The sequence below is a fragment of the Amphiprion ocellaris genome, chromosome 8 (assembly GCF_022539595.1).
Source record: "Amphiprion ocellaris isolate individual 3 ecotype Okinawa chromosome 8, ASM2253959v1, whole genome shotgun sequence".
In the NCBI taxonomy this organism is placed as follows: Eukaryota; Metazoa; Chordata; class Actinopteri; family Pomacentridae; genus Amphiprion; species Amphiprion ocellaris.
This window is the reverse complement of record NC_072773.1, coordinates 13,498,536-13,526,448: the sequence shown is the minus strand read 5'-3', so window position 1 is coordinate 13,526,448 and position 27,913 is coordinate 13,498,536. Positions and strand designations below refer to the sequence as shown.

Genomic DNA, 27,913 nt, shown 5'->3' with positions numbered 1-27,913 from the left:
ACAAGTCGCTGACTTAACGTACAACAAAATAACGCTACAGATTAGAAGTATTTATCTTCTTACCGTGTTTTACTTCAAAAACAAGATCAACAGCAGCCAGAGATGCTACCAGCCGTGCCAACCATAGATATACATTGACTAAATACGCTAGCGTGCTGTCTTCTATAGATATCTATGGTCTGACCAATCACTGCTCTCTGGCTCCGCCCTCTGAGAATCTTTGGCTCCACACTGGCTGATGACCACTTCCGGTCTCAGAAAATGAAAAAAACTGACCATTTTTCGTTTCTGTCTCTTACTGATTTAATTTTTTTATTCTAAATATAAAATGAAAATCAAAGCATTTTTAAAATGTCGTACATCCCTTTTTGATCATGAAAAGGAAAAACGCCTTGTATTTCAATTTTAATTTTTGTATTTTAAAACGAAAATCAAATAATCACTCGTTTTTTGTTTTTCAATACCCGTTTCAGAACGGAATATCCAATTGCCAGATAAATACACGGACCCAAAGCACATCTGGCTTGTTCCATTTTAAATCCACGGTGGTGGTGAACAGAGCGGAAATGCTGAAAACTGTGTCCAAATATTTATGGACCCGACTGGAAAGGGAATCCAGGTGGCTACGTGCAAGTGCTCATGTCCCCAGAACAGCTGGCTTACGTATTGAAACAGCTTGTTCACAACCATTATGGAAGTTCAGTTTAATAGCGCCAATATAGAAATAAATAAATTCACATCATATGTCATCTTTATAGCTCTTCACATATTTTAAAGCAAATGGAAACTGAATTATTGCTGTGTAACTGTGTTGAGGAGGGCGTATTGGATGCTTGTAGTTTTAACACAGAAGCCCATTGTGTTCTAGAAGTTACTTAGACGACGAAGTCCTGCTTTACTACCCGTATATTTCTGTACCGCAGCTGTCGTATGGTCCTATACAGAAGAGACGGAGGGACAGACAGACAGACAGACAGACGGAGGGACAGGCAGACAGACGGAGGGACAGGCAGGCAGGCAGGCAGACAGACAGACAGACAGGAGAGCAGCCACTGGAGTCAACACAACCCGGCGAAGTTAGTCGGTGCTCTCGGACGGAACCATCTGGAAAAGTGTGCATTTCGGTTCACACCAGCGCTCTTGTAAAGACTTTAATTTTAACTCGGCAAAAAAATGAGGCGTTCCTCTTTCCTGTTGTTCTCGGGGATTTTCGTCTGTGCACTTTTTCTCGCACTTTCACACTGTGAAGAGCATCGACTCCCTGAAGGTAGGTGGTGGTTATCGTGAAACGGTCGAAACTTTGTGCCGCTGTTAGCTCCAACGGCTCACGTCCTCCTCAGCCTTTCTCCGGACCGTAACGGGCCGGTTTAGGACCCTCCGGCTCGGTGCGAGCTCGGGGAGACTCCCTGGCTCATGTCTTTCCAGGCTACATGAAAACCCTCCAACTCTGCTGTAGCCGTGCATTAGTCAGAAATGTCCTGTATCTGAACAGTAGCCGCTAGCACAAACCAGTACGGGTAGTTTTGAATCACAGGTTTGTCAGTTAGAAAAGCTGAAACTGTTAACACCGTGTTACTGTCATGATGAATGCCCAGGAGTTGTTCTGTAACGACGCAGCTACTCCTAGCTAATACCATTACGGTTTTATGTGGCTTTTCCAGATAAAGTGACAGGAATACAGTAAAAGATGAATGGAGATGGACGTTATGTAAACTATGAGCGGACTGCTGCGGGCTCTAGTGCCGCTGACGTGGACGGGCTGCTGTCACGTAGAGCAGCACAGTCTGTGGGCTTTCATCAACATCCTGCAGGACAGTCAACCACTGCTAATCAAACAGCAGTGCAGTCTCTCTCTCTCAGGGATCCTCTGGAAATTAAACCCAGAAAAGAACCCCTTGAACCCCCTGAAAGAAGATAGAATAATTAAAGAGAAATCAGTAACAGGGGCTTTAAAACTATCAGCTGTGTTTCAGGTGTACTTTCTTTTTTTTTTTTTTTTTTTTTACAAGGGAAAGCACCCCCTGAACAAAAACCTCATGCTCTGGCTGATTGCTTTCATCTTGCTCCATCAATACAATAAATATAGCTGGCTGTAATCTGCATGGCAATGGGAATTTATGCAGATTCGCCGGATAATGTTGCATGAGAGCAACAGGGAGCGTGTACAAAGTGAATAGAACTCCATAACTAACTCAAATGTAGCAAAAAAAAAAGTTTTCTTGCATCTGAAATATTTTTCCATTTCTTTATTGGTGGGGGTGGAGAGATGACAAGTAAAAAAGAGAGGCACAGTGTTTGTCTGACCAGATTTAAAGCGTGGATGCTCATATTTTAAATGTGTGACATCATCATGTCATTTGAATGCATCCGTTAGGTGCAAGGCTAGATAACCATTCAGCACGTTTTTACTTTGTCTTTAGTAGTTTGGGAATTGAACATTTCTTAGGGGAATTTGCATCTGTAATGTGCATCAGAACAAAGTTTTAAAGGTGAACCCTGACTTGCTATCTGTTCTTGTGGCCTTGTTTTACTGGGGACCCGTCATAAAATGAGCTAAAGCTGATGCTGTCATTGCAGTTTCATGTCTTGCTTAATTACTGTTCTACAAATCTTGTATTTAGCACAGTCAAGGTTAAGGCACAAGAAAAAATGGAAATATAGGTATATTCTCACTAAGTTCTTCTTTGATTTTGTGTCTTCCAGAGAAACTTCTAGTTGTGACCATTGCAACCAAAGACACTGATGGCTTCAGGCGTTTCTTGAGGTCGGCTAAACACTTTAACTACACTGTAAAGGTACAAACCCCAGTGGCAAGATGTTGGCCAAAGTGATTTTCCTGCCATTTAAGAAAGAGTATTTGAGGATGGCATCTTTAAATCCATTTCTTGAAACTGCGGTAAATGATTCTATATTGATCTGCTTTAAAGATTCTTGGTCGAGGTCAGAAATGGAATGGAGGTGACTACATGTCGGCTCCAGGAGGAGGCCAGAAAGTGCGACTCCTTAAAGCAGCCCTGGAGAAGATGAAAAATGTTGACCAAATCATCCTTTTTATTGACAGGTAGTGTACCTTCACTGCAGACAGTTTCAGTCTCCTAATATCGTCACCCTCCTAAAGTAACGGCCTCAGTCATTTTTTGCCAACAACATTTTAATTTTTTTTTGTCTGAATCATCTCCTCATGATGCTGGCCGCCTCTGGTAAAATCGCCTTCAAGTTTCAGTGTGGTATGGTTCAGTTCTTTGTGTTTTCTGAAAAACCTGAGAAAAAGACTTTGGCCATTATTTTAAGAGGGTGTCAATATTTAACTGTACAGGTCAGATGTCTTTGTCATTTTAACACCCAGGTTTTTACAGGAGTTTTTGCTGAAAACTTCTGTAGTGTGTTTTTCATGTCTTTCAGTCAACCTCTTCATTTTACATGACCCTTTCATCTTTTACTGTTGCCAGTGGTGATGTTTTACACAGGTATACAGTTGTATGTACAGGCTAAGTCGGCCTCAGTATGCTCATTATCACACAATAGTAGAGTAAATTTAATGTGTAAAGCAGTACTTCAAATAAATATTTCGCTCATTAATTAACACATTATATCTCAATTGTTTAATCCAAATGCAAAGAGGAAAATAAAAATGACAATATTTTGTTGTCAAAAGGTTATATGTGAGGATAATATAATTTTGTCACAAAAGCAGGAAACCTACAAGTTTGGCACTTACCTCAAATTCGACACAAATCACCTGTACTGTTAGAACCGTGTATATTGCAACTTGTCAAATAGTTTCACACAATCACTGTACCAGGCTGTTGTTTATTAGAAAATTGTCAGCACTTCCTCTAAAACCACAAAATTTAATGTTTGCACATTTGTTTACTTTAGTGAGCTTAGAGACACTGGCAGGTGTATAGTTTAATTATTCAACAGAGCCACAGTATTTTTATCACATTACTTCCTTGGACCAGGCTAACTGAATCAACCTGGACAGTAAGAATTGTACACTACTGTTCAAAAGTTTGGGGTCACCCAGACAATTTCATGTTTTCCATGAAAACTCACACTTATATCCATCTGCTAACATAATTGCACAAGGGTTTTCTAATCATCAATTAGCCTTTCAACACCATTAGCTAACACAATGTAGCATTAGAATACAGGAGTGATGGTTGCTGGAAATGTTCCTCTGTACCCCATGTGGATATTCCACTAAAAATCAGCCGTTTCCAGCTACAATAGTCATTTACCACATTATCAATCTCTAGACTGTGTTTCTGATCATTTAATGTTATCTTCATTGAAAAAAATGCTTTTCTGTCAAAAATGAGGACATTTCTAAATGACCCCAAACTTTTGAACGGTAGTGTATGTGCATGAATTTTTAGGTGTCTATTTACAACAGACTTCATGATAGTTGTTGTTTGTTGGTCTTTTGGTAAAGCTATCATGTAGCCAGTAAGTAGCATACTATCAGTTATAGCTGGCAAAGATGCTCTCAGTCGTCAGTAAGAAGCTCCAGGATGAAAGCTACTGTCAGTCTGATTCAGTATAGTCAGTTCAGTATAAGGAAGGTGAATCTGTGCGTACCTTACTACCTCCCTCTACTTACCATCTCATACATGGAAAAAATAGCAACAAATAACAAAACTTATTATAGACAGCACAGTTCCTGTAAAACATATACACGCACTGAAACAGCTCCTTTTTTGCCAGTAAACATAACCACAGGCACGTTAACTCTTGAAATAAAAAGTACTGGCATCTTATAAAAGTAGACCCCTTAATTTGTTTTAACGATGTCACTGGCTTCGCACACTGCTAAGGCACACAGTGCACCAAAGTTTTCTATTTTTCCTCCGTTTGACACAGCTACGATGTGGTTTTTGCTTCGAGTCCCAAAGAGCTGCTCAAGAAGTTCCAGCAGGCCAAACACAGGGTGGTGTTTTCCTCTGAGACCCTGATCTGGCCTGACCGGCATCTGGAGGACAAACACCCTCACGTCAGGGAGGGCAACAGGTTCCTCGGCTCAGGTGGTACGTTTGTCACTCCTGTCAGCTGGGGCAGGCCACATTTTGCTATAATGTCTGTTTTTTGTCTGAATTTAGTTCTATCAGGAGGTGTAATGTGTAGTAGTACTGTGCAATCATTCCATTTTATTCAGTTTCTGATTTCAAACAATACAGTTAGTAATTGCAAAGGTCGCAATCTAAGATTTGTTACTGACACATCTTACTTAACGTTTAAACTGTTGTGCCAGTGAAGGAAAGTTAAGCAAATTTCAACAAACTATACCCATGCATGGTAATGGTTTTACATTGACAAGTGTGCCAATAAAAGCAGTAAAGAAGACTTCTATATGGTAAACATAGACACAATAGACAAGTCAACATTACACAGTAACATGTGCCAAAGGTTTTATTTTCCTGTTAAAAAGTTAAAATCTGCTTCATAAGTGTTTAATGAGGAAGAAAATGATTCTATACATTTATTAAACTCCAGTGATTCAGGTACCTTTCATATAAAGACCCACTACATTTCAAATGTTACTATTAGAAACGTGAAAATTGTTTTCTCAGTTGTAATTCCTAATTTGAGCTATTAGGAAATTCAGAGTTCTTATACACAAATGTGGAATTGAATATATGTTGATGAATAAGTCTTCTCTCTCACATTTTCTCACTTCCTGTCTGATTCCTCTGGGTTCGTCATTGCCGTCAGGTTTCATTGGCTACCTTCCTAACATAAAAGAAATGGTTGCTAACTGGACAGGAGAAGACAATGAGAGTGACCAGCTGTTCTTCACCAAGATTTACATTGATCCAGCAAAGAGAGTAAGATTTCTTACACTGCTTTTTGGATCTGTACTTTGATTTATTTCATGCCAAAGTCACATTAGGCACTTTTAATACCTGCATGACTCGTGCTAAATAATAGCAAGTAATTATTCTGGTTAAATATTAAGTTACTGCCAGAACTTTCTATACACAAGTCAATCAATAGCCTTGCAGTAAGTCGCTACTCCTAGTAGACTTTGAATTTGTGCTGAGATTTATTGATGATTTAATTGCAAACAAAAAACCAGCGGAGCAGAAATGACATCAATTAATTACGGGTGGGACAGGATTAAAAAGAATTATCTAATTAGAGGTTTTGCGATTAATCACGTTTTTGTCAAATAGCAATATTTGACACAATAACCAAAGTTTTTCAGTTCAAATAGATTTTGGTTGACGACTGAATCGCTGAGTAGACAGATACATGAACTTAAACAACAAAAATGTTTGTTTCATTTATATGTATCTGTATTTTTCATCTGTCTACTACATTCACAAACTACTGAAAACTCAAAGAACCATTAGTATTAAGTATTAGTATTAAAAGGAGGTTTTTTTTAGACTCAGTTGTATGCTATAGGATATAATATGCTAAAAAAAAAAAAATGTATTTTCGTGTTTCAGAAATCCATAAATATCACCCTGGACAGCAAGTGCAGATTGTTCCAGAACCTACATGGAGCCCTCGGTGAGTGCTGGCACACCTAGAGGCTTGATCTGTGATTAAAATGGACAATCAAACAAAGAATCTGACAGGGTTGCCTTAGAGCATCCATCCATTATCTATACACCGCTTAATCCTCATTACGATCGCAGGGGGTTGAAGTCTATCCCAGCTGACTGAGGGTGAAGGCAGGAGACACCCTGGACAGATCACCAGTCTGTCACAATCACACACACATTCACACCTACGGACAATTTAGAGTCACCACTTAACCTCAGCATGTTTTAGGACTGTGGGAGGAAGCCAGAGTACCTGGACAAAACCCACACATGCACAGGGAGAACATGCAAACTCCATGCAGAAAGATCCCTGGAAGGCGGGAACGCAAACCGGGTATCTTGTAGCTGCAAGGCGAAAGTGCTAACCACCAAGCCACTGTGCAGCCCTGCCTTAGAGCATGAGCAAAAAAAACAAAAAAAAAACTTTCATGGAAAAACATTTCAGTGTGATAGGTTGCTGCCTGGAGGTTGTTTTCTGTACTGAAGAGGATTTTGAAAATGTAATACACAGAAGCAGAAGGATAGAGGAAAGTTTGCTGACAGTAGCAATAGCAGGCTCATACCCACATCATACCTCTGGTCAGTCAGACTAGCTGGCAACAGATGTCTGTGTTGCTTAATAGGAAATATATAATGTGCACTCTTTGACTTGAGATTTCTCTTCATTTATTTGCAAAATGTTTTATCTGGGGCTGGTTAGCACTTTCGCCTTGCAGCAAGAAGGCCCCTGGTTCGCGTCCCGGCTTTCCCGGGATCTTTCTGCATGGAGTTTGCATGTTCTCCCTGTGCATGCGTGGGTTCTCTCCGGGTACTCCGGCTTCCTCCCACAATCCAAAAATATGCTGAGGTTAATTGATTATTCTAAATTGCCCGTAGGTGTGAATGTGTGAGGGATTGTTTGTCTACATATGTAGCCCTGCGACAGACTGGCAACCTGTCTAGGGTGTCCCCTGCCTTCGCCCGAGTCAGCTGGGATAGACTCCAGCCCCCCCCGCGACCCTAGTGAGGATTAAGCGGTGTATAGATAATGGATGGATGGATGTTTTATCTGAGGTAGCAGCATCTCACAGGGAAGCAGACGTACTCATTCTAATCACAGTGATTTTCTGCATGTATGTACACTCACCCAGCATTATAGTCATTTACTGGCACTGTTACTATAGTCACAGTTACTGATATAAACTACACGGGTTTACACTTCATGGTGATTTCTTCTTAGAATTTTTCCTCATTGCAGCTTGGATCAAAACGATCATTACACAGCCTAATTTTGGTGGAATTCAATAGACAGACCTCATGAATATAACACAGCAGGCTTTGTTGTTTAATTGGTCATGCTATTGACAGTATATACTATACATAGTGTCTGTAAACTACATAGCTCATGCTACATGGCACAATGAAGCATGAATATGTCATCTCTAATCTAATAGTCTTTTATCATAACATCAGTGATGCTAGATATGGACATACTGCAATAAAATAGTGATCTAGTGGGTACATAATCCTATGCTTAAAATCTTTCCCTCTGCAGTAACAGTATTGTGTATGTTTTGTAGCTGCTTCTGTAATAATATTGGTCTTGTTGTAATCAGTGGTAAACTTCTCCTCTGGTTCCTTACTGTGTGTGATTAGTAGTAAAGTCAAATATAAGTTGAGAATGGAGGGGTTTGTAGTTGCAGCCATACAGGCGGCACTGCACGTTTGGACATGAGCTGAAATCTCAGCAGTGTCTGCAGCATTTTTTTCCTCTGAGGCCGGGGAAGGAATTTCTGACATGGCTCTGTTAAAATTCACACAGACAACATAAAGAGTCTAGGGGCATGAATGAACTTCCTGAAGACTGCTTGCACTCACAAATCCTCCCTCTGGAATCCCCTCTATTAACTGCTGTCTCTTTGAAGACATGGTAACACAGATGCATTGTACTCAAACAGTTATATTGGATCTGATAGGAGGAATTTTAAAAAAACAAAAACAAACAACCTATCTGAAACAAGCACATTTGTAAATACCTTTCCACATAGTTTACATTTGGACAAATGCATAATCTGTCAAGGAACAGTTCAGAGACTCAAGCAAAGAACAACAGAGACACAGCAGGACAGGAGTTTTGAACAATAAATAATTTACAAAAATGATATACAGTAATTTACACAGAAAGTTAATGGGCATAGGGAACTGACATAACAAGAAATGCACAGACTGCTGACTCCCAAGGGAGACAACTACAGGACAGGCAGGAAACTACATGAGTGACAGAAATTCAGTTACTACACTGCATGACCCATCCATCCATTATCTACACATCACTTAATCCTCATTAGGGTCACGGGGGGCTGGAGTTTATCCCAGCAGACTTAGAGTGAAGACAGGGGACACACTGGACAGGTCACCAGTCTATCACAGGACTACTTATAGAGACAAACAGTCACACTCACATTCACACCTATGGACAATTTAGAATGATCAGTTAACCTCAGCATGTTTTGTGGGAGGAAGCCGTAGTACCCAGAGAAAACCCACATGCACAGGGAGAACATACAAACTCCATGCAGACAGATCCCAGGCCCAGGTCAGGACATGAACCGGGGATCTTCTAGCAGCAAGGCAACAATGCAACGTGCAGACAGGAAACACACATGGCGTGACAAACAATTTTAACACTACCCACATCTACACAGCACAGAGTGGACTGAACACACTCAGTCGTACACACAAGCACTACACAAACTAAGACCCAGAGAGAGAGCAGAGCTAACTTAACTGACAGCCTGATGGGGAGAGAGGGAGAGGGAATGCAGACAGAGGAGGTGTGGTAAAAACGGCGATTGGACAGGTGCAGGAACCAGGCGGAGATTTTCTGAGATGGAATCTGAAATGGGCCAGGTTGGATGAGGCTGGTTGGCTGAAGGTTCAGGCAGGATGCAGGTGGAGTGATTATGAATAGAGTTGTTCAATGGTGTAGCGTCAGGTAGCGGTGTGAGCCAGGCTTTTTTTGCAAGTGGACCACTCCCCACTGTAAGTGTGTTCACTCAGGTGAGTATGGCTACACCTGCACGCATTCCACACACAGACCTCACTCAGGCCCACATGAGGGGGAATGGAAAGGCTGCCAATGAGCAGAGCTGGAGGTGGAGGGCATGACATAATGAAATCATAAGTCATGTCACATTTGTAAACATTGCTGAATCAATCACTGTGTGCTCCTTCATGATTGACAGGAACTTTAATCTATAGTCTACACTTATTTCTTAGGAAATCTCCACCAATTAATACTTCATACGAATACAGAACATGATTTCCGAAACAATAACGATGGCAGATAAAGTTGGGTTCACTGCTCAAGGCTTAACTTGTGAATGTGTTTTTTTTAGATGAAGTAGTGCTGAAGTTCGAGAATGGTCGAGTGCGAGCCAGAAACGTGCTGTATGATACACTGCCTGTCATCATCCATGGGAATGGACCAACAAAGGTACTGAATTATCAAACCTTACTAACATGCCACAGTTGTCTAAACAATTCCTGTACTTCAGTTAGCCAGTCTGTTCACAATATGGAGTCAGAAATCATCCATCCATCCATTATCTATACACCGCTTAATCCTCACTAGGGTCGCGGGGGGGGGGCTGGAGCCTATCCCAGCTGACTCGGGCGAAGGCAGGGGACACCCTAGACAGGTCGCCAGTCTGTCGCAGGGCCACATACAAAGACAAACAATCACTCTCACATTCACACCTACGGGCAATTTAGAGTAATCAGTTAACCTCAGCATATTTTTGGACTGTGGGAGGAAGCCGGAGTACCCGGAGAGAACCCACGCATGCACAGGGAGAACATGCAAACTCCATGCAGAAAGATCCCGGGAAAGCCGGGACGCGAACCAGGGACCTTCTTGCTGCAAGGCGAAAGTGCTAACCACTACGCCACTGTGCAGCCCAGTCAGAAATCAACGTGTTTAAAACAGAATGTGTGAAAAGGTATTCTCAACTTATCATCTAGCACTAAGCAGCGAAATCAGTCAATTCTCAGACTGACGACAGCAGTTCATTTGTAGTTTCTGTAGTTTTGAGTGCAGGTTATCACTGTTCTGGTATCTGGAAGATATGTTACAAACAATGTACATATTCTTATTGTAGTCCTGTGTTTTCATTAAGAAAAATACACTTCTCGCGAAGAAGTTTTTGCATCACAGATTGACAGTGTTTGTACCAGTTGTGGTTTTCTGTGTTCATAGCCGAAGAATTTCTTCATATATAACCAGTGAAATTATTTCATTTTAAATTATATTGTATGCTTAATGTCACCGTTTTTTTTTTTGTTTTTTTTTTTTTTAAATCATCAGTTACACTAATTATCTGCTGTGTAAACAACGACAGACTTTAACCAAGTCACATTACCTTGTTGGTAGTGTCTCTGTTCTATCTACAAACATAGGTACATTCTTAGTGTACAATAGGCAACAAAATTGGCATCAATCAGCTGCCAATCATACATGTACACCAGCCCCCCCACCGAGAGGGATAGAGGCTAAATGAACATTTTTGATCATCTTACGTGATATCAGTTGGACTGTGTTATTCATTGCTGTGGCATCATAACAAATGACCAGACAGTGAACTGTGCTAAAGTTCTAAATCTGTTATTCTTACCTTTATACAGTGAATAGTAAATTGAGATGTGATGAGCTACAAGAACATAAATTTGTTTTACAGCTGCAGATCAACTACCTGGGTAATTACATCCCCAGCGCATGGACATTTGAGACTGGATGTACAGTGTGCCTTGATGATCTGTATTCACTCACAGCTCTTAAGGTCTGTTCATGTCTCCCCACAACTACAGTTAATCATTTAGCCACCGTTTTTCCACCAACATTTAGTGGCAAATAAAATATAATAAACTCATGCTCCTCGAACTTATATGATTGTTGTTTTTTCCAACAGGAAAGTGAATATCCACTGGTCATGATTGGCATCTTCATTCAGCAACCCACGCCTTTTGTCACAGTTTTCTTTGAACGACTGCTGAAGCTGCAGTACCCCAAGAACAGGCTCAAGCTTTTCATTTACAATCAGGTAACTGGAAAACATCTAATACATTATGGTAAGATGTCTTTTGATATGTACACCTGATCTCAAATTAACAAGACACCAAAATACTTTACAGGGCTAAATATATACATTGTCCTAATAAAAAAATAACTGGGGTTTTTAATTTCCCTATACACACTTTGGTACAAGTTATGTGTTTTCAACACTGTTTTGGTGCGAACATGCCAAAAATGTTTTTAAAAAGCACTGCTTTTTGTGATGTGTGTAATAACATCCATCTTTTACTGTAAAATACAGTGTGCTGGGTGGATTCCAGTACCTGAACCCAGGCACAATGATACAGAGATGTGTCTGTTTGGATTATTGTCAAAGTAACATGATGGTGCTGTAGCTGGTTAGGTTCAGTTCAGAGCAGCGTTGTATTTGATACTGGAGGGCTTTGATCAAGATGTAAATGAGGCTGCTGGTAAGGAATTAGTTTGTTTGTCATTTTTAAGTCAGTTCATGTAAGAACAGAACCGGAATATGAAAAGTATGAGAGAAAAAGAGAAAAATGGAGGTTCTAAAAGTCGTTAGTTTTTAGTCACGAGCATGTGACTATAGTTGATTATTGATTTGGGTTTGGCATCACTATCAGATTACATTATTATCTGTAAGTGTTGTAATTTCATAAATCACTGGTTACTCCACCAAGGAACAAGGCGGAGTTTTGTGACGATCGGCGTACGTTTGTCTGTGAATCTGTCTGTCTGTCAGTGCGCAACATAACTCAAAAACAGACTAATGGATTTGACTGAAATTTTCAGGGAAGGTCAGAAATAACACAAGGATCACCTCATTAGATTTTGGCAGTGATGCAGCTTATAGTCTGGATCCACAGATTTGTTAAGAATTTTCCATTGCGAGACATAGCAGCCGGCACGACGTCGCTGTAACCATGACAAGTGAACATTGTGCCAGTTACCTGCATCATGCCTGTGCTCATGCAAGGTAATTATTTATTTATTTATTTATTTATTTATTTATTTATTTATTTATTTATTTATTTAGTTAGTTAGTTAGTTAGTTAGTTAGTTAGTTAGTTAGTTAGTTAGTTAGTTAGTTAGTTAGTTAGTTAGTTAGTTAGTTAGTTAGTTAGTTAGTTAGTTTGTGGGTCGATCTATATTAAATGGCCAGATTCTATGTTGCCGTGATTTCTGAATACACAAATTGAGGAATGAACAGTCTTGGCGGAGCACTGCACTCTCTGAGTGCTTTTCTTGTTTATAATGTGTGTTGATTATTAATGTTAAAAAACAAACATTCAAGAGCTTGTCATCTTGTCATATGAATAGGGCTACGGAAGCCAAGAAACTTCAGTTCCCGGAACTACGGAAAAACTGTTCAGACTTAATCTTATGAGATTTATAATTCAATTAAATAATTTTCAGAAGAGGGGAACTAACCAGAACCAAGTAACACTAGGCTAGGAAAATTCTAAGACAGTACCAGATTACAGAATCAGACACAGCGCCACAGCACAGCAAACATGGAATTATGACAGCATATTACGACTATATGCAATCTGTATTTAAATTCTCATTTTTAAACTGCTTTATTTAGTCTTAAATTGAAATATTAATTCCTATTATTGTGTGCTGACCATGATAGAATGTTCCATCAGTGCGACCCATCACATTGTAACAAGTCATTATTTGGTGATCAGTATCTTTTGTCTCTAAAGCTTCATACTAATAAATCTATTTAAACAGTGATTTGGCTATGACAGTAATATATGGTAAATGTTTCGATGCAAGGAATGCTGGTTGACAACCTTACAGCTGACTTCATGTCCACAGATTAGGGTCTCTGTCCTTACATTGATAACAGATGGATAATAAAAGCGGTTATGTTAAATATAGTCCGTTGGTAATGATCTACTATCTATTGAGATGTTTCAAAAGACACATTCCTCTGTTGACTTTATCAGTGAGGATGGAATGAAACAGTGTGTCAGAGAGCTCTTTCAGGCCCAGAGTTTCACTCAACTCAAAGTTAACAAAGTCAGAGTTTTCACTAAACCTGCTTGCTGGAACAGGGCCCTGCTCTGCACTTTGTTTATTTTATTTTGTTTTTTTTCTTTTCCTTTCAGGAAGCCCATCATGGTCCTCAGGTCAGCTCTTTCCAGCAGAATCATGGAAGCCTTTATCAGGACATCAAAGTCATGGGCCCTGAAGAAGAAATGGATGCAACTGCGTCACGCAACCTGGGCTTGTGAGTTTAACGTAACCACTGGTTGCCTTTAGGGCACATCCTTCTGAACAGAACTGCACAAAAGCATGTGTGGTCTTCATTTGAAGATACGTGGTTTTCTATATAAGAAACAAGCAATCTGCAGTTTTGTTTCCAGAAAATGTGGTCCATGAAGGGTTTGCACACTCCGAATCGTGTTATTTTTTTTCTTGTTGCCTTACTCGGATGTTTGAGCTTCTTTATGCACATGAAAATATATATGAAATAACACAACTTTTCAGGCTATTATAATTACAGTAATTACCATATTTCTAAATAACAGTTTCAATTGCTGGTCAAAGTGGATCCAATTAAAATATAGCACTGGCGTACTTCATTACAAGTACACATCTTGAGCTGCAAACTGTACTTACCATACTTTCTGGACTATAAACCGCTACTTTTTTCTCCCGCTTTGAACCCTGCAGCTTATACAACGATGCGGCTAATGTGTAGATTTTTACGGGTCAGCTTCATGCCGTCAATACATTTGGCCTCGTCACATCAGACCAATAAAATTACTGAACAGGTGACAGTGGACCAACAAAACTGTTCGAATTAAATCAAACGCACTCACACTAAATTCTTCAGATCGGTCATTTTGTGCTTCACGCACCTTATCATGGAAAACACACGAAGAAATGCGTATGATGCAGCTTTTAAGTTAAAGGCAATCGATCTACCTGTCGAAGACGGAAATAGAGCTGCTGCACGTAAGCTTGGTATCAATGAATCGATGGTGAGACATTGGAGTCAGCAGCATGAACTGACTCAATGCGTTTTACTGCCCTGTTACTGCCGTGTTACAGGCACTGTTCAGAAAAAAGCATTTATTTAATTAAAAGTTTAAAAAAAACAACTGGACACCTGTGGCTTATAGTCAGGTGCGGCTTATATATGTACACATTTTTAAAAAATTTTTTTTTTTTAATTTAGTGGGTGCGGCTTATATTCAGGTGCGCTCAATAGTCTGGAAATTACGGTAAGTAGAATAGAGTCCAGTTGTATTTTTTTGAAACAGTGTTGGCTTGTCTGTCTGTCTGTCTGTTAGCAACATTACATTGCCACATCACTGCCATTACATTGGCAGTGATGCGGTTTATAGTCTGGATCTACGGATTTGTTAAAGATTTCTGTATCATTGCGAGATAGCATCACTGTAACTATGACTACAAGTGAACGTTACATCAGCTGTCTGCTGACAATCGCATGATTGCGATCCTACTACAAATCGACCACTGTGGACTTATCAGGAATTATTCATTGGAAATAATACAAGGAACAATTGATTATATTGTGGAGTTGTTTCCGAGCCTCATCAATTCCCACTGCCCGCTACATAATTAGGTCACGCTATCCGATATCTGTACATAACGTACACATCCATAACACAGGCCTGTGCTCAGCGCAAGGTCATCTTGTTTGTGGATACATCTATATTAAATGACCACATTCTATGTTGCTGTGATTTATGATCATCAATAACTAATAAACAAACAAATGCTACATTTCTAAAAAAAATTGACAATGTCATATGGGGGAATGAACAGCCTTGGTGGAGTACTGCGCTCTCTGAGTGCTTCTTTTGTTTCTAACTGTGAAAAAGAGATGTGGGATGTTTGTGTGTCACTTGTGAGTCTGTGCATGCATCCTCCACGCTCAGACTCCAAGGTGTTTTCTTCAGTGCTGGTCCTGATGAGTCCAGATTTTAGGATCATCACCTCAGTAATGTATTAGTTCTTTGTTTTTAGGTTTTATAACTGTTTAGTTTATTTTTCTATATAGGTGGGTGGGCTTTAGGAGGAAAGAAGGTCAGGAGGTCACAGCAAGGAATTCTGTGACTATAGTCAAGTTCTGCAAAATGTCAAATGTTTCATTGGTATGAAAATTTTGGGTTCGCTTTCTTTTCAAATGACCGCCTACCAAATTTAAACCTATGAGAGCAAGTCTTTGTGGCTGATATGGAATGCATTTAACAATAAACCTATTGTTCTACATGTTGGTATGCTACACCATGTTACCGTTAAATTTCATACAGCATATATGCAAATGTTTAAATACCTGTCCTTCCTTACAGTGATTTATGCCGGAACGACAAGGACTGTGACTATTTCTTCAGCTTGAACATTGAAGTGGTCTTAAAGAATGAGAATACACTCAAAATTCTAATTGAGCAAAACCTGTAAGTAAATTTATCACTACTGAATTATTAGTACTTATCTTGTCCAAGCTGTTGTCTTGGGACTGTTGTAGGCATAACTACATTCAGTAAATCCCTTTTGGAATAATTTCTATTGCACTAATTTATTTACATGAGGTATGCCATTACTAACTGTATTTGGCCAGATGAGGAAATATATTGAATAACACTTCTTGAATTGTTCTTTAGTCCTATTGTAGCACCGATGATAACTCGAGCTGGCCGACTGTGGAGCAACTTTTGGGGAGCCCTCAGTGGTGATGGCTACTATGCTCGGTCTGAGGACTATGTGGACATAGTTCAAGGACAGAGAGTGTAAGTTGCTTAAGCAGTGTTTGCCAGTGGCTTCGAAGAGTTGATTAGCTACAAAAGACAAAATTTTATTATTGGATTAGAATAAAGATACAGTCAATTTAGCGAAACACAGTAACCCCACCTTTCACCCACTTTCAGTAGTAAACTCCAGCCTTGCCGACCCTCTTCAGGATAAAGCACATATAGCTGATGGATAGATGAAGATGTGAACCTATGGTAAATTTTAAAGGCAAAGCCCTGTTAAAATTCTAGTTTTCTATTCAATGGTGTATAAAATAATTGAAAAGGGTGAAATTACATGTAGCTTAGATTGTAAATTCAGCGTCATTAGTATAATGGCAGAGTCCTGCCACTACTTAGCATCTCCTACTAGGTTGAGTACAGATGGAAATCATAGTGTGGAAATGTACATTACACTGAATTACGACGACAACAGGATAACAGAAGCAGATCAAAACACAAGTGTGCTTTTTACCGAATTAAAAATGATTACCTTTTTTTAATTTAAAAAAAAAAAAAAAAAGATGTGGGGCAGGGGACGTTCAAAATAGAGTTCTCTTTCTATTATAGGTCTTTCTCTGTCCAGCTATCAGACAATTTGCAGTCTTTTTCTTTTTTTTCCCCTGGTGTTAGATCCTTGTGTCATTATATAAATTGTCTTACAGTTTGTAATTCTTTTAGGGGTGTGTGGAATGTCCCGTATGTATCGAGTGTGTACCTGGTAAAAGCTAGCCTCCTTCGATCGGAGTTGAAAGACTATGAGCTGTTCAACTCACCCATCTTAGACCCTGACATGGCTTACTGCCACAACGTTCGCAACAAGGTGAGGAAGAGAATGACAGAAAGATTCCACATAGACTCTGGCTTTATGACTAACAAAACTGAACACTATAATACCTGACCTGTGACTTTTTTCTTTCAGGGAATCTTCATGTATGTAACCAACATGCATACTTTTGGTCGCATCCTGTCAACAGAAAACTACCAGACTACTCATCTGCACAATGATCTGTGGCAGATTTTTGAAAACCCAGTGGTGAGAGAGTTTGAATAAAATCATGAAAATATCAACTGTACACTTAATGTTACTGGCTGTTTTAGTGATAGGGTAAGAGTGTAGTGCAGAGTGGTTCCACATTGTGTTGGTTTTTGGTTATTGCATTGCACTAATGAAATACTTGGAAATATGCTGGTATGCAAAACCTTTTGAAATCTTCACAGTGGTCCTAAGCTTTTACTTAAAGGTCGAAACAGTGTTAGAAGTCAATCAAAATATCTTCATCTGTGCCTCCCTGGTACAGGATAATGCATTTTAAGGTGGTTTATAGAGGGAAAATGTCAGAATACATGCAATAACATAGATAAAACAGTAATAGTACAAAAGAAACTGAACATATTAAACAATAAGCCAATCTAAATCCAGACTATAGAGGTAGATTTGATATCTGTTTAAAGATACCAACATAACCAGCTGTCCTCAGATCCTCACACAGACTGTTGCAGTGGCTCAGAACTTAATAACTAAAAGCTGCTTTACCAAGTGCCAAATAATCACATGTTGAACAGCACTTGGCAGCAATGTTGTAGTCATCAACTTGGCACCAAAGTTGGGATTTCTGAGAGGGAGGTAGAAGAGAGAAGCTTTGTGTGAAGGCGCTACTGTGATTCTTCAGTGTTGATATCAAGTGGTTTTAACATTTGTTGATAGAATTGTCAACATCAAAGAAATACCACATCTTGAACGTGCTCATTATAAAGTTCTCAGCTAAAAGTGTTTATGCTTGGATGTCATTCTTAACCTAATTACTGACTTTACACATACCAGCCCAAGAACCGTAGCAGTAGAAGTGCTAAAGGTAAAAGTAAGTGGAATGATATCACCTGTGCTAGTGATAAGAGCTGTAATACAGTACTCTGTTTGCCATTTTTCAGTTTATTAAGAACACACTGTAACCATTGTCTGCATTTGCACTCAGTGGTTTGTATTATGTCTGTATGTATTGAGTTGCAGACATTCAAAAAGACAAACTAATTCCACCATCCTTGGTTGTGTGCCTAATAAAACAAACTGAATCAGAATGTTTTTTCCAGGACTGGCAGGATCGCTACATTCATGCAAACTACACCCACATCATGAAAGACAATCTGATTGAAACGGTAAGTTGTAACACAGAAACCTAGAGTCAGATTTAATAATTGAAATAGAGTAAAAACAGAACACATTTAGGCAAATTTAAACAGGGCTTTAAATGTACTTAAATGTATTTTGAATGTTTTGGCAAACTAAAAAATCAGTTGTTGAAACTTGTAAGACACTGAAATTTCATGAAGGGTATAGCTGTGTGGAATGTTGTCTGTAATGGTACTGATGCTGTGTTTTCTGTCCTCCAGCCTTGTCCTGATGTGTACTGGTTCCCAATTTTCTCTGATGTTGCTTGTAACCACATAGTTGAAGAGATGGAACACTATGGGAAATGGTCAGGGGGTGCTAATGTGGTACGTCATCATATGGATGTATGCATTGGGAGTATGGGTGTGTTCTTTTTGTGATTAGTTTCAGTGCAGCGATTCTAAAGTTTGTCAGCAAATATTTCTTATCATCAGTACTAATACCAAGAACACATGATTGATCTGCCTGATAGTATGGCAAAAAATCTTTTTCCTCACTCGCATCTCATCTTTTTTTCTTTGCTTGCAAACTGCTGTGTGCAGTTGTAAAAAAAAAAAAAAAAGGGTTTAATTCCACTTGTAAATATCATGTATGTTATGGCAGTCTTGAGTTGCCCAAAATTCTTAGGATCCTTATGATACTGTAGTGGAATGATTGAAACATGCATGTCTTTATCACAGAAACAATCATGCATTTTAGTTTTGTCATAAACTTAATATAGATCTTCTGGAAACAAATTACATAATCTGGTGGGTCAAAAATATACAAATAGCAATGCTAAAATTTTGGTTAAATGTGTCCCTTGGCCAAGTTCACCTTCTTGATGGGGTTTAACCATATTTCTGGTCATTGTGGCCAAATTGTAAAAATTTTGTTGCACCTGACCACAGAACTTTCCCCCAGAAGGCTTTTTCTTTGTTCATGTGATCAGCAGCAAACTTTCACCAAGCCTTAAGGTGCTGCTTCTGGATGAAGGGCTTCCTTTTGCATCGTAGAATCTAAGCCCATAGTGATATAAAACACGCAGATGCCAGTGTTACAACAGCCTCTAATTCATTGAACATCTGCTTTTCTGTGTTTCTTGGTTGACTCTTGACCAGTTGTCCCTCAGCAGCAGAAGATGACTTGCATTTAACACAACTGTGCAATGCACTTTATACTCACGAACAGTTGTTTGCAAGGTTGATTTTGGGATCTGTAACTGCGTTGAAATGGTTCCATGTGACTTTTCTGTCAGTCATAAACACAACTCTCTATGTCACCAAAATTGATCATTCAAATTGCTGTGTATCTTTGAACTAACAGTCATTTTTCCGGAAGACCTAGAATAAATTCAAGAAAAAAAAAAACAAAAGCCTGATGGTTTTTTTGACAGATGTGTTTCAGTCATTTCAAATTAAGGGTTGTAGGAGTCATTAGAATCTCAGGACTCCCATGATATACATGGTCTTTACAAATGTATGTAGACTTTTGTTGACAACTGTACACCTGCTGTAATTTGCTTGCATAACAAAAGCCTGAGTGTTTTTATTGTTTGACAGGATACCAGAATCCAAGGTGGCTATGAGAATGTGCCCACCATCGATATCCATATGAATCAAATCAACTTTGAAAAGGAATGGCAGAAATTCTTACTAGAATATATCGCACCAATAACTGAGAAAATGTACCCCGGTTACTACACCAAGGTAAGACTGCTGAACACATGGTTAAAACCATTATTGTCATCCTTTCTTCTTCTTTCTTCATTTTTTCTCCTACTTGTCATCAGCTTTGTTGCAGAGTGAAAATTGCTGCCGTAATAGCCGGACTGCCTTTTCCAGAGTATATGTCTGTGCAGGAGAGCAGCAAAGCTCTTAAGAACCAGTATTGTGACAATGTACCCTAATACTGTTTTCATAACTCTGCCATTCTGTTTATAGATTGAATCCATCCAGTGGTTGTACACACAATCCTGACTATGACAAAGACACACCAGCACACAAGTATAAACGTTCATGACAGCGTAGCCTAGAGGGTAGGGTCTGCATGGCGTCAACACAGAAGTACAAATCAGCCTTTATCCACTTGTTCCCCTCAATGATGTGCCAATATTTTTTTCGTGCCCCAAGGAAATATTTTAAAAGGAGAGAAATAGTTTTACCCCAAATTCTGTTAGGAAATTTTGTTAGAAAAGTATTGATTGGTAACAAGGTCATAAAAGCCTAATTTCATCCTGAGATTTCAAAAAAGGCTTGTCACTGTGGTTTGTGACAAATGTTTGTTAAAAAGTAGAAAACATACGTTTGTTGGAGACTGTTGTCAGGAGCGAATTAATCTGCATGTGGTAATTTAGCCTTCGTGTAGCATTGAGTATCTGGACTGGATTAGTGAACTGCATTCACATGTCAGTCCTTGTGACAGTGTGGCTCAAAAATATGTGCAGATACACACACACGCACACACACACACACACACACACACACACACACACACACACACACACTGTATAGTCATATAGTCATTTTACTGTTAAGTTTGTCCTACAGTTGCTTGGCAATTTCTGACTTGATAAATGGTAAACAGTCATTTGACCATTACAAACTTTTTCCATTTCAGCACCAAGGTTTTCATATAATTAACTCTGTTTTGCTTCTCTCTATAAAAAAGTAACACAGGACAATAGTTTACAAAGTCGTAAAAGCAGGCAACAAGTCTGTAGATATGGGTTCCTGTGCTGCTGCTGCCTGTGTTCCGCTGACCAGCGTGTCTTTTCTCATCAGTGTTCCACTCCCTTGAACTTCGTGGTGAGGTACAAACCTGACGAGCAGCCCCTGCTTGTCCCTCACCATGACGCCTCAACATTCACTATTAACATAGCTCTCAACAGCAAAGACATTGACTACCAGGTAAATGAAGGGGAGCTGGCAGGTAATAGAAGCTACGGGACATGGCATCGCAGGTTATCGGCACCTCTCTTTGCTTCTCTGCTCCATCTCTGGAAGTGAATGCTGGACTGGGAACCAAGCTGATGCTTTTCTTTTTCTTTTCTGAGCAGGAGCGGCAAAGGGGCATACTTGTGTACAGTGGCCAGATGAGCAGTTTTTGTGCAAATGCTTGCATGACTCCTTTCTGTCTGTGTGTTTGCAGGCTCAGTTTGACTTGGCCTTTGTAGTTAGATATAAGCAGGATGAGCAGCCATCCTTGAGGCCTCACCATGATGCCTCCACATTCACTATAAACATTGCACTCAATCAAGTGGGCCTTGATTACCAGGTGAGTGTTTAGAGGTTAGTAGAAATCTGACATTTCCAGCAGGTAGCTTAGGACTATTATATCCATAGCAACTAAAATCCACAAAAATGCTATTCACCTTAAAAGATAAAACCATCCAACTCTGGTGCTCTGCTCAGATTTGATAACTCCTAGCACGTCACTGGTTAGTTCATGGGAATATCTGCATTGTGCTGTTCAAATAATCAGCTATACAGTGGTTAGCACCATTGCCTGGCAGCTAGAAGATGCATGTGTGGGTTTTCTCCGGGTTCCCCGGCTTCTTCCCACAGTCCAACAACATGCTGAGGTTAATTGGTAACTCTAAATTGTCCGTAGGTGTGAATGTGAGTGTGATTGTTTATTTCTATATGTAGCCCTGTGATAGACTGGTGACCTGTCCAGGATGTCCCCTGCCTTCACCCTAAGTCAACTGGGATAGACTCCAGCCCCCCCAGGACTCTAATGAAGATTAAGCTGTGTATAGTTAATGGATGGATGTTTAAATGATTTTGGATGGTTATGATATGAAGTAATGACTGACAAAATAATGTAAGCTGTTACACTAAAAATCTGTGTATTTGAATAAGAAACAAGACAGTTGTAAATTGCGTTTGACAGTTATGAATACAGGCAAGACTTGTAACACCACAGTCGACACAGTGTGGGGACAAGAAAGCAGGGACAGGAAATAGTGTAGGTAGGGCAAACACTAGTCTGACTAATTGGTTGTAGGCTGCGGGTATCAGCTTGCCATTGGCGACTCATGTGGCTCTGTGCTTCACTTTCCACTATGTGTTGCTGTTTTCAAAGTCTACTTTGCTAGAGAACACAGCAGCAACCTTCTGGCTAGCAACCTACCACACTAAAAGCGTCAAGTTTTTCAGAGGGTTCGGATTCTGCAGTAAGGCCACGCTGCGTCACTATTTTGAGGGAACAACTCATCCATCTACTTCCGCCTTAGACAATTGAGATTGGCTTAAACAAATACACACAATAATGTAAAGTGCAGCCAGACTGTTATGTGCTACAGAATGGGATAGCTAAGCAAGACTAAGTAAATGCTAGATGTCTGCTTAACTCCATTCATGACCAAAAAGAAATGTATGATGGCCCAAAATATTATTAGAGGTAGTGGTACTCTAGAAAAGTGATATAAAAGATAGCAGGGCACCATGCTGACGATCTACATAATACATTTCACAGCACAAACCACACAGTGTGGCACAAAGACTTATATGTTTGATGCTGCAATACGAATAACATTAAGTGTAATGTCATCATGTTTCTGGCATGTAGATCTGCATTCTTGTTGTGCCAGACTTTCTTTTGTGTCATTTCTGTGTTTGTCAGCATGTCTTCTTTGCATGACACAAGAGGCTGAAGCAAAGAGCCTTGTTTTTATCGTTGCATCATATTGTTTTCCTGCTTTAACAAACTGAAATAATTGGCTTTTAATCCACAGTAGTATTGGTTTATGTGCCATGGAATTGAAATAAGATGAATAACTAAAGCTATTGTGATGATATATTAGGTGCATCAGTATATACTGTATTGTCTGGAGGAAGTCTTACGAAGTTTTCTGTGGAGTAAACTTAACATTTTTGAATATGTACATTTTTGAAATGCAATATGTTTTATAACAATAATTATTGTACAATAATTGTAGATGTTTCACTGAGTCTACTCTAACAGTTACAAAGTACAAAAGGAGAAAATACGTACCATTTACTGGTGGAAATGGTGTAGTGAAAATTCTGTTTATCAAGACAACAGGAGGAAATGTTGTATTTACATTGATCTAGGATGTAGAAGAAATTTGAAATACAAGTCCTTTTTAATAAAGACATACCCCACTCAGAAAAAGTTAGGGTTAGGGATATTTGGCTTTTGGGTGAAATTTATGGAAAATGTGATAAAGTTCACGCTACAGTGGTATTATGTCATGAAAGTAGGGCATTTAAGTAGAAGCATGCAATTGTGATTTCTTCGTCTCAAACAATTTATTGAAGCAAAAGCCAACAACAGTGGTGGGTATACCACAACAAGAAATGTCAGTGTCTCAATAACTTGTCATGTGCCCTTAAGCGTCAATTACAGCTTGACAACGACGTCTCATGCTGTTCACAAGTCGACTTATTTTCTGCTTAGGCACGGCATCTCACTCTTCTTGAAGGGCCGTGCTCAGGTCATTGAGGTTCTGGGGTACAGATTTACGAGCCTCTATATGGCAACTCAGCTGATCCCATAGGTTTTCTATGGGATTCAGGTCTGGAGAAAGTGCAGGCCACTCCATTTGAGGTACCCCAGTCTCCAGTAGCCGTTGCCTAATGATGCAACCTCGATGAACTGGAGCATTGTGTTCATGTACAGGCACAATGACTGGATTAATGATGCTATTCAGGTAGTATGGGCTTGTCACTGTGCCATTCAAAAAGTTTAGGGCAATTCTGTATTGAGTAGACACACCAGCCCACACTGTAACACCACCAGCACCACCAAAGGCTCATCAGGTGGCTGATGCATAGCGCTCTCCTTGACGTCTCCAACATCGTTGACAGGTATCATTTCTGCTTAATGTGAATCGACTTTCATCAGAGAACAGCACTGAGGCCCACTGGTCCCTCATCCAGGGTAAGGGCTCCTTGGCCCATGCAAGTCAATGACGCCCGTTCCTGGTGGTGTGGTCAGGTACCCTTGCAGGTCGTCTAGCTGCAGACCATGCTGATCTAAATGGTTTTGGATGGTCTGATGTGACACTTTGTTGCCTCTCACCTTCCTTAAATGTGCCTGGAGTTGAGTGGCATTCATCATCCAGGGCAGCAGGGCATAGTTCACAATGAAGCAGTCATAAGTGTGGGATGTGACCAAAGGACGTCCACTTCTATGCCTTTCTATGACTCTTCCAGTCTCTCTGTATCTCTATTGCAACCTACTGATGACACTCTAAGCTCAGTGGCCACTTCCATCTGAGAACATCCTGTTTGAAGCCTCACAATGGCAAGGTGCTGTTGATCCATTGTTAGTTGTTGTCTTGGTCTCACGATGTCAAAATGTGAACAGCATGATGAAGAGGACTGTTTAAATACCAATTCTGATTGAACCAGGAAATTTACTGCTCGATTCATGGATCCAACACCTGTTGTGAATTTTGCCGTTAAGCTCCTTGTTAGAGAACAGCAAGTTGTGCAGAAAGTACTGAAACATTGAACTGTTGGATATGTGCATTGAAAAGTTTAGAGAAGGTCACATTAAGTTCACCTGTAAATGTTATTGTGCATCTTAGGCTTATCCTGAAATTTCACCCGAAAGTCGAATATCCTTAACTTTTTGTGAGTAGTGTGTAGTAAAGTTGCCAGTAAAATTTTGAAATGTCCTCTTAGTGATACAGTGGACTGCTGAAAAGCAGTATTTTGCTGGATCACCCAACTGCATCAAATCATTACAAGTTGACTCTCATAGTATTGACCTAAAACCAAAGACTGCCTGGAGAATAGTAAATAACTAAATGACTAGAGGTTTGCTTTGGAACATGGTTAATGATATGATTCACAATAGACTTTATCACAGTAGATGTTTTGACTTGTTTAAGCAGAGAAAGCACAGGTAGCATAGCATAGATTGATTGATTGATTGATATCCGTGTGATGTGATAGGCTAGTGAAATAAGCAGTTGTGTGATGGCAAAAAGTGTTGCATTCAGATCTGTCTTGAAACTGTTTATGTCTTTTGTTCACTGGTTGTTCTGCTTCATTCAGATTCAGTAGCAATGTGATTACTACTGTAGATCCCAAATTTAGGAACTCATCTTTAAAGTGAGCCCAGAGCTTTCTATGGTGAATGTTACCTAATCCTGAGTTAAATTCACAACGCTTGCACAAACACAAGGAAAATGTGCTTTTTATAGTGTCAGCTGTTAACACATGCTGTTTTGTGAACGCAGGGTGGTGGATGCAGGTTCCTGCGCTATGACTGCTCCATTCAGGCTCCTCGTAAAGGCTGGGCCCTCATGCACCCAGGCCGCCTCACCCACTACCACGAAGGCCTGCCAACCACAGCTGGCGTCCGCTACATTGCAGTGTCCTTTGTGGATCCCTGAACTTCCAAATATGACACAACTCACTCACTAGCCCAGAACAAACAGGACATACACTGAGTAACGACATCTTCTCTTTTTATTCACTGATGTTTTTTTCAAAACAATGTACAAAATGGTATTACTTCTTTCTCAATTCCACAGTCATGTCTGACCTGTGACATTAATCAACCTTCGTCAGTGCTTGTGCTGCAATGAAACAGGAAACAAAGCAGTACAGAGGAACAAGAATATATAGTGAACATGTAACCACTTTAGTGGAGAACTGGATCTAAAGTAACACATCGTTCAAATCGTCATCTTTTTGACACTGATATTTATCACAGTCTGTAGTTTTCATGTCTCATGTCAACTTTCCACATCAACATGTGAAGAAGTCTTTGGTGTCTCCAGAAGAAGCTGTGTGGAGTGTGACAGATCTGCTGGTGTGGCATTAGGAGGAAGCAGGCTTTCTGCAGGTTCCAGGCTACATTAGCTGTTACTAGCATGGCACCTAACACATGCTAATGAATTTGTTATATTAAATGGATGATGCCTCTGGTCAAGCTGCATGATTTAAAAAAAAAAAAAAACTGTAACTCATGCAATGTTAAAGGATGACAGAACATCAGCTCAGTACGTTCTTGACACATAAAAGTATATAATACTATTCTAAGAGACATTACATTAGCATGCAATAATTACATAGCATCCCAATCAAGCTGTGTTTTTGTGGTATCTACGGTACTATTGTGAATGAGCTGAACTAAACCGCTAAATGAGGCACTAACTCAGCATTTTTTAGTTTGTAGGGCTGAGAGTTTGCATATGCCGACCTCATCACACATTTGAGACAAACGGATGTGTTACTTTAGTCATAGTTCTAAGCTAACTTCTAGAATAACATTGCCTTAGTAGTTTAGTTTGCCTTGCAGTTGCATTATGGGAAGTGTAGAATCTGGTAATTTAATGTAACTCATATCAGGTAAATATCTCAAGTTGCTATAGTTACAACCAAAGTATCACTGACTGTGCAGGGTTCCATCATTACAGGAGCCCATGAAGGCTGCAGTCTTTCTGTGTGTCAACAGAAAACTGCTACTTTCATTAAGGAGATCTGCACTAAAAATGGCATGAATCTGCTGTTACCTGTCATTAAGGCCTGGTCTGGAAGTCACAGGCCTCACTGTAGATATTTTATTTTAGTTTTGTGCTTGTGTTGCGTATGACTTCATGACTGTACTAAAATTAATTGGCAAATCTAACCTGAAGTCAGGCGGTGTTCCATTGAAAGCACAATGAAACGGTGATCATCGTTACACACACAGTCACTTTGGTGCAGATGCTGTAGAAACCTAAAGGCTCCTATTTGGGCTGGAGGGCATGGTGTGAATTAGAAATTAGGTCCTATTGTGCCTAAAGCTGAACTCCTGCCAGGACATCACCTGCAGTACGGCTTAGATTTTTATGATTTGTTGGTGAAAACCTTTTATACTGTTGAATTTTCCTTGAGTGTGTAAAATTAACTGGACCTTTTTCTGAATCCAAAGCAGTTCTTTTTTGATTTTTGAACCGAGACACTCCAAAGCCACTCTCTTATTTATGTTTTGCATATTTTATTTGATAAAAACCGTGCTTCCTGAATTGTTTCCATTTGCAATATAACTGCTTACTGTAAGATTTTATGTTGGAATCAGAGCATTTTTTTAAAACTACATTTACTGTTGTTGGACCTTTTGAAAGTGTAACATTCACGCAGTTGTCATTTCTTACTTTTACTGTGCTTTGAACACATCTGAAGTAAACCAGTGAACCCAGCTGAGGTGTGTCTTCACTGATTGAAGTCTCTGCTGTTACTGTAGCATCAGACTCAAACTGATGCACTCAGTCAGGGTATGGGAGCAAATAATGACTGTATGGGGGGGAGAAAGGACACAATGATACACCTTCAGTGACTCCTGTTCAGTGGAGTGTGAATCCATTGAATAATCTACCCAATAATGGCTTAACCCTTGTACCGTCCTG

At 39.7% G+C, this 27,913-nt stretch overlaps 1 protein-coding gene across 2 annotated transcripts; it reads left to right on the top strand.

The window, feature by feature from the left end:
* Positions 1-894: 894 nt before the first annotated feature.
* On the top strand, positions 895-27,705 carry plod1a (procollagen-lysine, 2-oxoglutarate 5-dioxygenase 1a). 2 transcript variants are annotated; one of them, XM_023279021.3, is made up of 19 exons: positions 895-1,267; positions 2,704-2,795; positions 2,928-3,061; positions 4,864-5,027; positions 5,713-5,825; positions 6,453-6,516; positions 9,929-10,026; positions 11,267-11,368; positions 11,498-11,629; positions 13,737-13,858; positions 15,954-16,058; positions 16,266-16,391; positions 17,073-17,214; positions 17,314-17,427; positions 18,483-18,548; positions 18,783-18,887; positions 20,103-20,249; positions 21,324-21,449; positions 25,757-27,705. In XM_023279021.3, exons 1-19 carry the CDS (start codon positions 1,174-1,176, stop codon positions 25,910-25,912), a joined length of 2,202 nt encoding a protein of 733 aa, XP_023134789.1. In that variant the 5' UTR covers positions 895-1,173; the 3' UTR covers positions 25,913-27,705. The 2 variants fall into 2 exon arrangements, with proteins under 2 accessions (XP_023134789.1, XP_023134788.1); XM_023279020.3 differs by lacking the exon at positions 21,324-21,449 and adding an exon at positions 21,691-21,816 and having other exon boundaries at positions 896-1,267.
* Positions 27,706-27,913: the final 208 nt, after the last annotated feature.

What these genes read in the sequence shown, in the direction of transcription:
- plod1a (XM_023279021.3), top strand. Translation starts at nt 1,174, where the DNA reads ATGAGGCGTTCCTCTTTCCTGTTGTTCTCGGGGATTTTCGTCTGTGCA. An exon ending in AGCTTTTCATTTACAATCAG is followed by an intron (nt 11,630 to 13,736) that starts GTAACTGGAAAA and finishes TTTTCCTTTCAG; the next exon opens with GAAGCCCATCATGGTCCTCA. An exon ending in AAGACAATCTGATTGAAACG is followed by an intron (nt 18,549 to 18,782) that starts GTAAGTTGTAAC and finishes TCTGTCCTCCAG; the next exon opens with CCTTGTCCTGATGTGTACTG.